At 37.9% G+C, this 15,817-nt stretch overlaps 2 protein-coding genes across 4 annotated transcripts in view; one reads left to right on the top strand and one right to left on the bottom strand.

The window, feature by feature from the left end:
- The window catches only part of LOC107664297 (coiled-coil domain-containing protein 84-like), a 10,473-nt gene extending 5,258 nt beyond the window's left edge, over positions 1 to 5,215 (top strand). For 2 of the 3 annotated variants that reach the window (XM_016454822.1, XM_016454819.1), the window contains exons 8-11: positions 717 to 747; positions 817 to 912; positions 1,463 to 1,595; positions 1,671 to 2,395. In XM_016454822.1, the coding sequence (XP_016310308.1) occupies positions 717 to 747; positions 817 to 912; positions 1,463 to 1,595; positions 1,671 to 1,776 (366 nt within the window). In that variant the 3' untranslated portion in view covers positions 1,777 to 2,395. Of the gene's footprint in view, positions 1 to 716; positions 748 to 816; positions 913 to 1,462; positions 1,596 to 1,670; positions 2,396 to 5,158 lie in introns of those variants that run through there. The other variant, XM_016454821.1, reaches the window with a different exon arrangement.
- The window catches only part of LOC107664289 (rho guanine nucleotide exchange factor 12-like), an 85,246-nt gene continuing 71,840 nt past the window's right edge, over positions 2,412 to 15,817 (bottom strand). Inside the window, exons 22-38 of the mRNA XM_016454811.1 lie at positions 14,601 to 14,807; positions 14,127 to 14,273; positions 13,947 to 14,032; positions 13,554 to 13,679; positions 13,293 to 13,407; positions 11,652 to 11,752; positions 11,486 to 11,563; positions 11,326 to 11,401; positions 10,204 to 10,371; positions 9,941 to 10,028; positions 9,397 to 9,474; positions 8,755 to 8,849; positions 8,304 to 8,555; positions 7,901 to 8,143; positions 5,172 to 5,398; positions 3,627 to 3,702; positions 2,412 to 3,529 (exon numbers count right to left, since the gene is read on the bottom strand). Coding sequence (XP_016310297.1) covers positions 3,504 to 3,529; positions 3,627 to 3,702; positions 5,172 to 5,398; positions 7,901 to 8,143; positions 8,304 to 8,555; positions 8,755 to 8,849; positions 9,397 to 9,474; positions 9,941 to 10,028; positions 10,204 to 10,371; positions 11,326 to 11,401; positions 11,486 to 11,563; positions 11,652 to 11,752; positions 13,293 to 13,407; positions 13,554 to 13,679; positions 13,947 to 14,032; positions 14,127 to 14,273; positions 14,601 to 14,807 — 2,189 coding nt within the window. The 3' untranslated portion in view covers positions 2,412 to 3,503. The remainder of the gene's footprint in view (positions 3,530 to 3,626; positions 3,703 to 5,171; positions 5,399 to 7,900; positions 8,144 to 8,303; positions 8,556 to 8,754; positions 8,850 to 9,396; positions 9,475 to 9,940; positions 10,029 to 10,203; positions 10,372 to 11,325; positions 11,402 to 11,485; positions 11,564 to 11,651; positions 11,753 to 13,292; positions 13,408 to 13,553; positions 13,680 to 13,946; positions 14,033 to 14,126; positions 14,274 to 14,600; positions 14,808 to 15,817) is intronic.

The following is a 15,817-nucleotide window of genomic DNA, read 5'->3' as shown; positions in this document are numbered from 1 at the left end:
CGTTTTAGGTAGGTGTGGCTGACTCTTAACTTTTATAAAGAATATCTCTTTGGATTTGAGACTTTAGTCTTTGCAACTTTACAGATCTTCTTTATGCACCAAGAGCTTGTAACACTCCAAAGAGAAAGGAAAGATGGAAATCGCATCATATGACCCCTTTAAGAAATGAAATGCAGCTGTGTGTTGCTCGGAGACGAACAGTTCTGCTTTGACATTATATTTTCGTTGGCAAAATTGAGCAAAACAGACAACATTGTCTAAAATAACACAATATTAACTTCTTACTTACTGAACTGTTGTAGAAGATCAGTATCACATTTGCACTCATGTGATATTGCACTTAGCCTATTGCTTAACTATATAATGTAAATATGAGACAAAAACTCAAACGGGCATTTTTGCCCCATATCTTGAATTTTAGGGACATTCTAACTACGTTCTCTAGGCTCCATCACTCAGTGAGTTGTTGCCCTGCCTCATATTTGTCATCAATCAACTGTATGAAATGTCAGATGACCCACATAGCCAGGTCTGGGGCGGGGCAAGTGCGTTAAATGTGTTAATAATTTTAACGCGTTATTTTTCACCGTAATTAATCAATCTAATTAACGCGTTACATCACCAGCCCTAATATATATATATATATATGCAACAATTATTTATTAGATTAATAAACAAGGTCAGGGATCATTTAGGTTTGCTACTCCTATTTGCAGGACTCAACCAGCAGTGGAAATGTTCATACCGGTGAGTAAAATAGATTTAGTTTGCGTTTATTCTTTGAGAAGATACTGAGCAGGTTGTGTTGAATTGTAGGAGCTGTACCGCCGTGGCTACTTGAGGAGCCTGATGAAGCCTCAAGCAGTGGACAGCAGGAAATGGGCCCCTCACTTCAGGAGTTCCTCAAACACAGTGTGTATTCCACTCTCATAATGATACTCTCCGTTATTGGCTTTTTAAAAACTTAAAGGGATAATTCACCCAAAAAGAAAATTTAATCATTTACTCAGTCTCACCCTCACATCGTTCCAGACCTGTATGACTTTCTTTCTTCAGAAGAACACGTTATTTTAAAGAAAGTTGGTAAACGAGCAGTTTCAGTTCCCATTGACTTCCATTGTATTTTTGTCCATAAATTTAAATTGTAATTAAATTGTATGTAATACTATATAAAATAATACGAAATACAATTTCCAAGATGACAACTGTTTATTTTAAACAAAAGTAGTATTAACTTAATATTTTAATAATTGTATATTAAAACTTCTTTGTACATTAAACAGTCTTCCACAGTTGTCGACCATGTTCCTTCTATTATCTTTTTTTTAGGTTTATCTTACCACTTTGATCTTACTATTTATGTATGTAAAGCAAGTTTAAGTAGTCAACCAGGTTGATGTTCATTGCAAGTTGTATTGCATATAATAACTGTATGTTACAAATAAAGAATCTTGAATTACAGAAGAGCAAGAGAAGCTCAAGAAGCTTCCGCCCAACCGCGTGGGTGCAAACTTTGACCACGGCTCACATACTGACGCCAACTGGCTGCCATCTTTTGGACGTGTGTGGAATAGTGGCAGGCGCTGGCAGTCTAGGTGAGCTCTAACTACTGCACATTAGCAGGTTCATTCAGTACTACTTGTTCTTCCTGACACTCTTTTCACCCTCAGGCATCAGTTCAGAGAAGAGGAGGCAAAAACTAGGGGAAAGAGGAAGAGGGAAGATGATGGGAAAGCAACAAAGAAGCAAAAAGATCTCAGTAATGGAGAGTTATGAAATGGATGCCCCAAATATACTGGCAGTATGGGAAAGGTGGTGTACATACTGGTTTTCTCATATTGAGAACTACTATTTAAAGGCAAAAACATGCTTCAATTTGACACCAGTTTTGAACATTTCTTGTTTCAGCTTGTGTATTTCCAAAACAATCGTTATGAAGGATTTGTACAAGAAATGAACACCATTTGTGTTTCCAGTTTATTTAATACATTTTGCTACAGATGTCGTGTAATTTCCTTTTTGGTCATAAATCCAAAACAAAATATTCTTCCCACTCTCCTCAAAAGGTAAATGTGATAAAATGAAGACATAAGGTGCAATATCTTCTTTCCATTTTGAACAATACACCAGTTCAGTCAAATTTAATAGAATCTCGTCTATTAGAGCTATTTCATGTTCTCAACGGAAAGCCAAGAACATATTAATGTTCAATAATATAATAAAATACCTCAAATGTCTAGACAGGATAATAAAAATACAGATTACATTAATATTAAAGGATACCTTGCAGTCTTTTATTTTTCTTCTTTTTTTAGTAGTTTCTGTTAAAATAATACATGACTGAACGCTTTAGAGCGCAAAAGAAGAAAAAAAAAAGTGTCTCTGTAAGAGATGCAGTGTTTGTCAATTGTACAATACATTACATTTCAAATGGACCATTAAGGGTCTTCATCAAGTTCCTGCATTGAAGCTTCTTTCTATTTAACTTCATTCTCAAAACCAAGAAAATCCGAAAGACGGATCGGGCCGAGCTGCCTGAGAAGTGTCGCATCAGCTCGACCCGACGACATTACGAAAGGTCCGCTTTTCCCCGTGGCCGCAAGCCAGAGAAAACGCTTTCAGTAGCTTCATTAAATAGCGAATAATGTGGTTTATTAAGAGAGCAGGAATGAGGAGAGACACCACCACAATCATCAGCCCATCCTCCTCAGGCCCATTACCTTACTAGTATTTGCCTTCATCAGTCAGCAAACACTGCCAGTTCCTCTTTGAGACGTCTCATTTTAGGCTCATGTGATAGCTAATATTCTCCGCACATCTAACAACATGCTCTAGCGGTACAGGACTTCAATCAGAAGTTTTTCACCCCACTCACCACTGTTGTCAAACGTGGTTTCTACATCGTAAAATCACATATACCGCACGCCGTATCGAAACGGAAGTCAGGCATTCGGTTTATGTGAATATCTGTCTGCACTAGCTGCTCGTCATTATTATGCTAATAAGGTCAAAGATCTGTGGAGCTACTTTAGTAAAGATCATGTGACCACTCATGCTGCACTGCCATTGGTTAATATTGACTCTAAAGTCATCAAACCTCATGAAGGAATGTCATGCAACCTGGGGAAGTTTTGTAGATCCACTCTTTAAGTTTACCCTCAAATCTTGTGGTTTTCTTTTCCATCCATCCTGGTTGATCAGGACCGCATGGGTTTGATAGTGACGGAGGTTTGCTGCTTTGTGTCTTCCGTCTTCTGAATGCAGATGGTGGAGTGAGAGGTGATGAAACGTCCTTACATGGCAGTCTTTCTCAAAGTACCATGACCATGCTGAGGTGCAGATGGACAGAGATTTGGAGTGAGTGATTGGGGTCGTCCTGTACAGTGAGCGTGAACAGAAACTCCAGATCTCCTGTCCATTCTGTCTGTCTCTGTCCATGCATGAGCATTGTTTGAGGAGGAGCAGGACTGGAGCAGCCCAGTGTCTCTGTGTCTCCTTCAGTCTCAGTAAACAGACATGAAACTTTTACCTGAGAGAAGGATAAAAGAGAAAGAGACCTATGAATGAAAGCTCTTTTAGGGCAACACAACACCAAACCACAAAAGGTAGAATTAAAACTGCAGTACCTTTGTTTTCCTCCGTGTCAGTAGCTGTTTCCTCTGATAGCCTTTGGCGTAGCTGATTATACTTGATTTCTGTATCCTGCAAAACAGATTTGAGTATTAGTGTTTTTTTGTGTGTGTGTAAACAGATATGAAGGACTTGAACCAAATAGACAATTTAGTTTTTAAGATAGTTGGACACTAAAGTCACTTTAAAAAGGTATGAATGTCCCTGCATTAAATCAAATTTTTTTTTAAACCTTTTAATTCTAATTTTAATTTAATTTCATTTATATTTTAGGAAAGGGGGCCCTTGCAAGGGATATATTTATATTGGGGATATAATGATACTATGTGATGATTTTATATAAAAAGTTATAAACAATTGGCTTTTATTTGGCTTCTAACAGTCAAAAGTATTAAAATATTTTCTGGACAATATTTACAGTAATTACAGCATATATTTTTTTCAACAGAATATTTTTTTGTTCCTATTATTAGAATATTAAAATATTTCTTTCTTTTTTTTTTATAGCTCTTTTCACAATAAATTCCAAATACCCAAACAGACAGCAAGCGCAATGAGAGATTAATATAGGAAAAGTTACTTCTGAGAAACAGTCCAGCACCATTTGTAGCATATGCCATTAAGTTTTGACGTAATATAATATAATCACAGGGCTCGCAAAATCGCTAGCCCGACGTCCTGGGGCTATTGTGTTTTCCAGTCGGGCTACCAAAATGTTGCACCACCCTGCCCGACGGGCTATCTTAAACAGTGATATAAAATTCCTTACTTGATTTGCGTTGTTCACTAGCTTGTAGGGGTAAAACGGATCATAGTTGATAGTTTGCACGTGTTTCTAAGTCTTGCCGATTTAAACATTCAAGTGTTTTAAACCATTCACGCGCATTCGGAGCTGCGCACAGAGAGCCGCGTTTCAGACAATGAGCGTACACAGAATTTATTCCTCTTTCGCATATCCTTGCATCTGAATGAACACATACACACAAAATTATGTCAAAATAACTGTCTTGGCAAGTATTCTTGTAAACACAGTCGGTTATGTCTTAAGTGAACGTAAACAGTGGTGAAAGAAATCTCAAGTGCATCAATAAATTGGATCCGTGCGTTCGGTCTTAAAGGGGCAGCAGCCTATAAACACCTGCTGTTCCACAAGCGCCACCTGCTGTCAGAGAGTGACATTTGAGTCTCATTCACAAAGTTAAAATCCGTTGCACCCCTACTCTCTTGACTTGTTATTTGAAGAAAAAAAGCAATCACTGAAGTTTTTAATCATGCTGATTTGTCCGCAGTGAAGTTCAGCCGATGTCTTTTTTTTTTTTTATTCGGGCTACTTAAATTCACTTTGGGCTACCAAAATCTGAAGAATGTCTGCCCGAAGGGCTACCAGCGATTTTGAAATTTTGCGAGCCCTGAATCATATAACATAATTCATAATTCATGATATATTATTCAACAAAACTAATGCATTATATACATTCAAATACTTTTTGGTCATTGTATATTTGTCTATCTGTGACCATTTTTTTAGGGACAAACGTCACCTTCAGATGCTGCAGGTTGGCCTGTAGTAGACGTATGTGTGTCATGATCCGTCTATTGAGGTTTGGTCCTCCGCTGCTCTGAGAGGAGGAAGAGAGGAGCTTCTTCAAGTCAATGCCTGAGTCTCCCCCGGCCACTGGCTCCCCGCTGCTGCCCTGCACGTCATCATCTGTGCTGCTCTCGGCTGAGCCGCCATACACCTCCAAAACCATGTAACTGCCTGCTGAGACTGACAGAAAACAAGAGGAAGGGTTATAGGATGCGGCTAGATTGAGGTGTAAATGTAGTGTAAAAGTAGGCTTCATCCAAATACGCATACTTCCCTAATATAAAGTAGGCAAAAGTAGGCCATATTTTCCAGAATATATATTTTTTAAATGATCTGAAACGTATTGTGACATTCCAAAGCAACTTATTTAATGCAATTAACGTCCAGCATGCAAAACATGCACACATTTGTGGTACATGAGCACTAGATTATTTGTAAGGCACACTTCCCACATGCTGCCAGTTTCAGTTTCGCAGTTTCTTCATTTTACTTCTTAATGTAATAAAATGTGACTTACACTGATGCAACTTATCTATGTTTTTTTCTCTCAATGCAATTTTGACCCTGTGCGACTTACAATCAGGTACCACTTATTTTATGGTATGTGTAAAGAGAAGTATCTCCAAATTCAGTCTTCATACAATAGTGGGCAAAAAGTACCCGGATAACCTACTACCACTGGCGAGACTCTAAAGTTTGCATCCAATGGATACTTTTCTATCCCATGAGGCCACCGGAGAGAATTTGTGAATGGCAGTGAAGCGATAGCTGATGCTGGTAAATCACATGACTCGAATGGACAAATGTTGTATATCCAGATTACATTCATACTACAAACATTTGTACTACGTAATTAAAGGGATCCTATTATGCTCTTTTACAAAGTCTTGATTTTGTTTTGGGGGTGTACTAGAATAGGCTCTCATAGTAGGTTGTTCGAACAACACATTATTTTTCACATATTTTACATTATTACAGCACCTCTCTCCTCAGTCTGGCATGAACGGCTCGAATAGTTCCTGTATCAAATGAAAGCCCGCCTTCTGAAATATGAAATGTGCTGTGATTGGTTAGGTGGGCCAGTGTGTGTTGTGATTGGCAGCACTCGGCACCTGGTCGGGAAATGACACGCCCCTTACCATAGCCGCCTGCTAGCTTCAGTGTAAGTATTGCGTCCAAATCAAATCAATTTGAGCGCGATTTAAACCCGGATGATTGTAACCACTCTAAGTTTGTCTGACTTGGGAAAGCTAGCGTCTCCGACATAGTGATAACACTCGTTGCCTTCTCTAGTGCAGCTCTATACCTGGTCTCTTCCCATTCGTCGATATTTGTGATATCAATCACAAATCCGGAAAATATGCGTTGTAGTCCAAACGAGTCATTTGTTGTAGTTTTTGAAAAGTGATTTCTGTTAAATAAAATATCTCCTTTTGAAGTGGACTTTGAGCTTTGTAACTTTGCAGATCTTTTTTATGCTCAAACAGCAACATTACAGACTAACTAAAGTTGAAAAAGTGAAAAAGCATAATAGGACCCCTTTAATAATTCAAAAGAAGTACCTACTGACACCTTACATGATGGTTGTCCCAGGCAACCAATGTCCTACACAGCTGTGCTATTTTCAGGTCTCTCGTTTTACTCTGTGGTCTTTCTTTTCATCTTATCAAATCAATATTTCATGCCCATTTACCTATTAATTTACTCACCCCCATGTCATTCAAGATGTTCATGTCTTTCTGTCTTCAGTCGCAAAGAAATTAAGGTTTTTGAGTCAAACATTCCAGTATTTTTTTTTTCATATAATGGACTTCAATGGAGATCAACGGGCTGAAGGTCCAAACTGCAGTTTCAAAGGACTCTACACGATCCCAGCCGACGAATAGGGGTCTTATCGATCGAAACGATCGGTAATTTTCTAAAAAAACAAAAACAAAATAAATGTATATACTTTTTGAACCACAAATGCACGTCTTGCACTAGCACTGCAATGCTCGTCCGCAAATTCACGCATGATGTAATCACGTTGGAAAGGTCATACACGGTTAGTTCTTCATCTGTGTACTCCGGTTCAGAAAGTTAGGCTAGGGCGAAAAACTCCATCTCATTTTCTCCTCCAACTTCAAAATCGTCCGACATCGTTGTTTTACCTTTTTTTGCAAAGGGCATTTGACTTTCTTTGCACGTTTGCTTTGTGAACACTGGGTCGGTGCTTCCGCCTACGTCACGTGTGACCTTTCCAACATGACTATGTAATGCGTGAAGCCGAGCTAGTGCAAGACGAGCATTTGTGGTTAAAAAGTATATCAATTTTTATTTAGTGTAGAGCCATTTGAAGCTGCAATGAAACTCCAATTTGGACCTTCAGCCCGATGGGTCTCATTGAAGTCCATTATATGGAGAAAAATCCTGGAATGTTTTCCTCAAAAATCTGAATTTCTTTGCGACTTAAGAAAGAAAGACATGAACATCTTGGATGACATGGGGGTGAGTAAATTATCAGGAAATTATTTTTGTAAATTATTTAAAATCAGTTTATTCTGGAAGTGAACTAATCCCTTCATTTGTAACAGTCTTAACATAGTATTAAGTGGGATAATGTGCAGTCAGCCGGGCATTATCATAAAATGAAGTCCCCTCCATTTCCTGATGACTTAAAAAAAAAAAAACACCACAACACACCACAATCCTCAGACGTCTCAAAGAAGCCTGTGTCTCCGGAGGGCAGTTCCTGTGCGTTCTCCCCTCTGTTCTCGCCCCTCTCTGAGCCATTCTCAACAGTGGAGCTGATCGCAGTGCTGTCCTCTGACCTCTGCTGAGAGCCCGTCCTCGCTGCATCTTCCTGTTGCTCTCGTCTTTCGCTATCTCTGTCTGTGTCCTCCTGACTGGACATGTGGTTGATCAGGAGCTGCCTCAGTGTTGCCACTAAAAAAAAAAAAAATGAGCGGACAAGTTGACAGACTAAGAGGGTTACAGTGAATCCAAGATTGTTGGATTTTAGTAGACGTCCCTGCCCGAATGAATTTTTCAGTGTATTAGCAGAGGGACAGCTCATAGCAGAACTACAGTCATGTCTTCTACTCACGTGTTCTGAGAGCTTCATCGGCTCTGAGTGGCTGGAGCTCAAAGGCCTCGTCCTCGTCTATGGCGATGCCCAGCCTCGAGCGCTGCTTCAGGAATGTCAGTCGATCGGTCATATTGGCCACTATGAACGCTTCCTCATCCTCAGCTTGATCCTGTAGTGAATTTTCTTCTTCATCCTCCTCCTCATCAGATTTGGTCTCAAATGGGTTGGTGCTACATGGCGGGGTTGGCATGACCTCAGTGCCATCTTTTTCTACAGAAAATACACAGCAAAACTGAGGCATACCATTTTTTGAAAGATATTTTTGAGGATGGACACCGGATGTGTTTCCAGTGCCATGCTATACCAGTTGAACAACTCTATTTGAATGAACTACCTTATTGCCAGACTATTATTATGGTATCAGTTTTATATTTACTCTCACAAAAAATAAATGAAAGCAACAGTTTACCTGGAGACTGAATGCTCACTAAAGAAATGGGCTCAGAGTCTTTGTTTAGTTTCTGAACTCCAGAGTTCATCAACTCGACCGCTTCATGTTCCCCACTGCAAAACATATGTTTTACATCACCTTACTGCTTATAAAACACTTCTCATATGTGACCCTGGACCACAAAACCAGTCTTAAGTCGCTGATTTTAGCAAATGGCTGCAATATAACAAAGAGTGAAAAATTTAAGGGGGTCTGAATACTTTCCGTACCCACTGTATATTTTTATTTTATGCCAAAAATCATTAGAATATTAAGTAAAGATCATGTTCCATCAAGATATTTTGTAAATTTCCTGCTGTAAATATATTAAAACTACATTTTTTGATTAGTAATATGCATTGCTAAGAACTTCATTTGGACAACTTTAAAGGCGATTTTCTCAATATTTTTTATTTTTTTGCACCCTCAGATTCCAGATATTGAAATAGTTGTATCTCGGCCAAATATTGTCCTATCAGAAACAACCCATACATCAATGGAAAGCTTATTTATTCAGCTTTCAGATGATTTATAAATCTCAATTTCGAAAAATTTACCCTTATGACTGGTTTTGTGGTCCAGGGTCACATATTATTAGTGATATAGAAACCTTAAACTCACTCAGTCTGAGGTAATGGAATGATGTTCTGTAGTTTGGTCTTCATGCAGTCTGCTCTTTGTGTTATCAGACACTGCCACCTATTGAGTAGAAAATCAAACAAACATTGCAAGTAGTAAAGTGTTTTTTAAACTAAAACCTAAAATGTACAATAATTAAGCTAAAATTAAACAAACAAAAAAATTACTAGATGAAATTAAACCTAAATTAGAAATGTTGTCTTGGCCAATAACTGAAATACGTTAAAATGCTCAAATTAATTACAACAATTAATTAAAAAATAATAATAATACAAATGAAAGCTATATAGGAATATACAAAAAAATTAATAAATACTACAATATTTAAAAAAAAAAAATAAACAAAAAATAACACTATAATATATATAACTAAAATATAACTGGTAAATAAACATTCATCCACTGTTAATTCTGTTTTAGAGGCTAAACACACTGAGGTAAATTTTGTTCTCTTTTAATAACAGATACTTAAGAACACTCTAAAAGCAGATCAAATGGAACTATGGGTAAAAAGTGCAGCACTCACGTCTTTTGCTCAGATACGGTCTGGGCCATTAGTTCATAGATCTGGGCTCCATTATCAGACATAGAGAGAACAAAGAATGACCTGTTGTCTGTAAAGCATTCAGACAACACTGTTAGTTCAACTGACTCTTGATTGAATATACTTTATTTTCATCAAGAAGCAAATAAACACCTTTTTTACATCATGAGGTTTTTGACAAATGTATGATTGGATACATTTTTACCCATTCTGTCTCGCCTGCTTTTAAAAGCAGTGCTTCTTACCGGTGGCGACGGAGCGCACCATCACGGTGCTGAGTTTGATGATGGGGCTGAAGATGTGTTTGGTCTCAGCAGTGCCCGCCAGATTCTTACTGTGGCATTTTAAGATTAGCTTCTCATCTTGCCTTTGAAGTAGCACCAATATATCCTCCAGCAGCAATGTGTACAGCTCTGAAAACACACACATCATATGAAAACATTTCACAATAATATTGCATTAAAGATGCCATATTACACACTTTTGCAGCATTCAATTTGTGCCCTGTTGTCCACTTATAGTCGTGGTTTCTTGCACCAAACAGTCATAATTTAGTTTCTCATGACCATTTCCCCCCTCAGAATTAAACGGGCTGTTTTGCTAATGCATCTTTAAAGGGGTCCTATTATGATCTTTTACAAAGTCTTGAATTTGTTTTGGGGTATACTAGAACAGGCTCTCATACTAGGTTGTTCGAAAAACACATTATTTTTCACATATTTTACATTATTACAACACCTCTCTCCCCAGTCTGGCATGAACGGCTCGAATAGTGCCCGTTAAAATGAAAGCCCGCCTTCTGAAATACGAAATGTGCTGTGATTGGTTAGCTGGGCCAGTGTGTGTTGTGATTGGCAGCACTCGGCACCTGGTCGGGAAATGACACGCCCCTTACCATAGCCGCCTGCTGCGAGCTTCAGTGTAAATATTGCGTCAAAATCAAATCAATTTGAGCGCGATTTAAAGTTTGTCTGCCTTGGGAAAGCTAGCATGTCTCCGACATAGTGATAACACTCGTTGCCTTCTCTAGTGCAGCTCAACCAGGTCTCCTCGTCCCATTCCCAAATCCCGGAAAATATGCGTTGTAGTCCAAACGAGTCATTCGTTGTAGTTTTTGAAAAGTGATTTTTGTTAAATAAAATATCTCCTTTTGAAGTGGACTTTGAACTTTGTAACTTTGCAGATCTTGTTTTATGCTCAAACAGCAACATTACAGACTAACTAAAGTTGAAAAAGTGAAAAAGCATAATAGGACCCCTTTAAGAGATATTTATGCAAATAATCAATATAATAATGATATAAAAATCCTGTTTTCCATGAAGTCAGCCCTCCAAGACATTTCGAATTCTGTGACAAGCCACACCCACCAATAGTTTTATCTTTGTTGACCTTCCAGGACAGCGGCCCCTCATGCACCATCTTCCTCTTAGTCAAGTCCAGGTTCTAGATGGAGAGTAAAATCCATTTTGTTTATAATAAGTGGTCACTTATAGGTTGATTAAATAGATTTCAAATACGAGGTCTCACCTTAAACTCGGCGATCATGGTGTTCTCGCTCTGTTTCAGTGAGGACAGATCCAGTCGTCTCTGGTAGTCCTCCAACCTCTGGGGGCAGCAGAGGATCAGGGATCAGGTCAGCATGTTTTAGATTAGCACTGATCTGAGGTCAGGTCCCACTGTGTTATTGACTCACCTGTTTGTTCTCAGCCTCCTTCACCTCCTGGTTGACGTGAGTGAGAATATTTCGACAGCATTCGCCAGCCTGTTTCACTTTACTTCTCTCCTCAGGATCCTCTGCAGGCAAAACACACCAGTCAATCATTCACAGATTACAGACTAACCCCACTAACATTACACTGTCACATATTTACTGTACCCAATCACAACTGTTTGATCTAATTGTGATTATATGTATACTTTAAGATCCACAATCATATACTTCCATTCAAATAAGGCAATTTTCATATCAAATAAGGCATACAATTCATATGGTGTGTGTGAAATTTTGACATGTGATATGCTCTGCTCCATCCAAAACTTAGATTTTACAATGATTTATTTATTTTTTAATAATTACTACCGGCTAACTTCAAAAGTCCATTGTATGATTCATGGCTGTTATTTTGTCTTCATTTTCTGTATTGAGCTGCAGCAGAAATGTGGTTAATGTGAAAGCACTACATGAGCCTGCTGCTGATGTTACACAGATGTGTGAGACAGGCCTCAGAGTGGCTCGTATGTGAACAGTCTAAACAAAAACAGACCAACAGACATCTGTGCTGGTTCAATCTCGAGAGATGAGTTTCAGAAACAAACATGACGACAACATGGTAGCATTTTGACCAAATGAAGACCAAATGAAAAGGATATTTGTCAGATGAACAGATATTTTTTGATACTTAAAATATAATTATGACAGTATGCATTTTTTTCTAATGAAAAAATGGTACATTGTTGTAAAAGACAGTGGTCAGATTTACAGATAATGATACTATTTTAAATATTAAAATAATTAGAATATTATGCATTTTGCTAAAATAAACAGCATACCATTGTCAAGGACATTCATTAGTTTTGCAGATATTTTAACATTTAAAATAATTATAATATTTATTTTTGCTATTGACAAAGACAACATTTTAAATGACATCTGTCAGATTTGAAGATATTTTAATATTTAAAATATGCATTTTGCTACTGAAAATGACAACATGGTAGAGCATAATTGTAAGATTCAGCGATACTGTAATATTTAAAATATTAATTATAATATGTTTCTGCTAATAAAGCTAGCATAAAATACAAAGGTAAAAGATGTGTTCAGATTTACAGATATGTTAATATTTAAAATATTATTAGTAATTTCTTCTTAAGGTAAGGGTTGGGTATCACTTAGCACCTCACGATTCGATTAGATTACAATTCGGAGGGCTGCGATGTGATGATAAAATGATTATCAATGCATCCTGACAGATCTATTTTAACATATCAGATGTCCTGTCCTTAAGACATAACTGACTGTCTATATTAATTTTGCATCATAAAAGCAGTTTTAAGTCACAAGTGCATTTAACAGCTTATACAGAGTTACGCACAGCTGCCGCTTCAGAACAGACACACACAAAGTGTTTGAGCATTTGAAAGAAGCTGTTTGTCAATAAGTGAGTTTCATGTATCAAATTTATACTGCATTCCAAGTGGCAAAAATTACGCGTTCATTCAGGATTAGGAAGACAAAAACTGAATATGTGGAAAAAACTAAACTCTTAAAAAATGTTCAGAATCGATTAAAAAACATTAATTTGAATGTTGAATAAAGAAGAGACTGCTGTACCTGTGTATTTGGCGATGTTCTCCAGCAGGAGGGGATACTTTGTGAGTCTTTGAGTCTCCACAGGAATAATGTCCTTCAACTGCAGCCTGCGACAATGACGGTTACTCTCTGCCTCCTGAAATACAAACACTTCCATGTTAATATTACATTTATTATCTTAACCATCTGGAACAGCCAGATAGGAAACATACACACACGCTTGAATGCAAGTAGAGTTACATACAATTATGAAAGCAACCACTGTGCTATTAAGCCACTGACCTGTATGAAGGAGTTGAAGCGCTGGTCTTTCTTCTGTTTGCTCTTGATGAGTTCCAGGGCGAAAGGCTGATTACTGCAGTATGTGCCTGCAGCTCTCTTGATCTTTGCCTCCTCTTCCTCACTGAACTGTGGGTAAAGACACAATTGAGCGTGAAATATCCCTGCTGGTAAATCTAATGGTAGCTAATTTTAGATGGTTTCTAGCTGGTTAAAACTAGTTATTTATGGTCATTAACTGGTCCAACTTGGTTTAGTTGGTAGATCAAGCCAATTTGAAACAGAAACAAACCAGCTACCATGTTCAAAAAACAGCTTGACTACCTTAGGCCAATAAGATCTGTTTTTTTTTCCCCAGCAGGAAGCTTTCTTTAATGTATATTTGCTGCTTCTTACCCAGGAAAGCAGATCATCTCCTATTGAGTCAATGAGCGCAGTCTCATTTTTCTTCCGAACTGCAGTAATTTGTTCCGTTAAAGACACTGAAGTGAAAAGAGAAGAGGAGTGCATTTAGAAGAAATGTTTACTTTAGAGGTGTTCAAGGATTTAGGGGGGTTGTGAAGTTATGGGTTTTACCGTGCAGCTGAACGATCTCCTCAAGGTTGCTGAAGATGTTTTTGATGTCTGCAGGAGGCAGGATGGCCTCTCTGATCAGCGGCTGGTAAAACACATTTTCCAGAACCTTCATCATTCGAACGTGTGCTCTCTCTGTGTAGAACAACTCTGTGAAAGCAATGGCATGGAGGAGAGAGGTGCTTACACCGGATGGTTTGTACTTGTTCACTGCTTCTCAAAGCTTCTCAAAACTGAATGCATGCTAATATACAGTGTTGGGAGTAAACAGAATACTTTATCCTGGGATAAATAAGGAAATACATTTTCAGTTTTTATTAAAGAACCAAAAGACAATTTGGTGTTCATTGTTCATCCATATCATGTAGCTTCATTTAAGTTTATGAGAAATAATAAAAATTAGAAAAGAAATTGTGATTACTTTAGGGAGACACTTCCCCACCACTGCTCATACAGTAAACCAGACTCGTCACTCACCGTTGATGACTTCCTGTCTCTTGATTTCCTGAGGGGTAAGTGTGGACAGGACGTCTCTGCTCACCAGCGTCTGCCAGTTAGGAGGCTCTAGCTCCACCTCAACACACTGATCATCTTCACTCTGCACCTCTCCAGAGCCCAGTGGCTCCATCCTGCTGTACAAACACAGCAAACGCAATGAGAACACATGCTCATCAAAACGCATGTCTAATCATTTCAACTGATAAAACTTTAACAAATTATTTATGTTTATAACATTTTGAACAATAATAGAGTCCTACGATATCTGTAATTTTTACTGTTTTACCATTTACTGCTAATTAATAATAAAAACGGTGGTAATCAAATTAATTCTTACAACTTCAACAATTTAATCAACGTTTTCAAATGCAATCAGCTCAAAACATTTTTATAAATCAAAATATATTGTTAATTAAAATATTCCCTAAAAACATGTTTCAATGAATTTTATTATTATGTTGAGAAGTACATTTTACTACACAAATAGTAATATATTTCTGTTAAACCAAACTTTTATTCTAACAGATTAAGGCCCAATCCCAATTCTATTTTATACCCCTTCCCCTTGTCCCTTGAAACAGAGTATCAAGGGGTAGGGGTGAAAATATTCCCCTAAGAATTGAGACACCACTACTATGCCGTCACACGTCATCATACGTCGTCTAGCTCCTACAATACACACACCTATACTGGTGTGCTGCTGTGCATTAGAGCCTTTAATTATCGTTCTATATTAATGCGCTGCTTACTGACACACACACACATATATATATATCAGAGATCTCTCACATGCAGGAGCAAAGAAACTTGTCAACGCTGCCCCACGACTTTTATTAATAACAGTTTAAATACTGAATCGCTACATTATATTTTCCAGCAACAAGAGGATAAAATCGCTGTTTTTGAAGTAAACTCACTCTAAAAAGAGAAACGCACAGACGCGCATACACGCAACTTTCATCTCTCTCTCTCTCTCTCTCTCTCTCTCGAATTGGCAATATTTGAGAAAAGGGTTTAGCGATTTATAATTATTGGGGGGACTAGCCCCCCTCAATGTCTACGTTGGTTATCGCCCTGATCAGACATGAAAATATGTTGTGGCACTATCGTGCATTCTATAGGCTAATGATATGACGTTAGTTAGCAAATATTCGCGATTTTTTGCAAACATTTCTTTGAGTAACATGACCATAAAT

The sequence above is a fragment of the Sinocyclocheilus anshuiensis genome, unplaced genomic scaffold, assembly GCF_001515605.1.
Source record: "Sinocyclocheilus anshuiensis isolate Anshui unplaced genomic scaffold, SAMN03320099.WGS_v1.1 scaffold339, whole genome shotgun sequence".
In the NCBI taxonomy this organism is placed as follows: Eukaryota; Metazoa; Chordata; class Actinopteri; order Cypriniformes; family Cyprinidae; genus Sinocyclocheilus; species Sinocyclocheilus anshuiensis.
The sequence above is the reverse complement of the archived record's forward strand: the minus strand, read 5'-3'. Positions and strand labels throughout refer to the sequence as shown.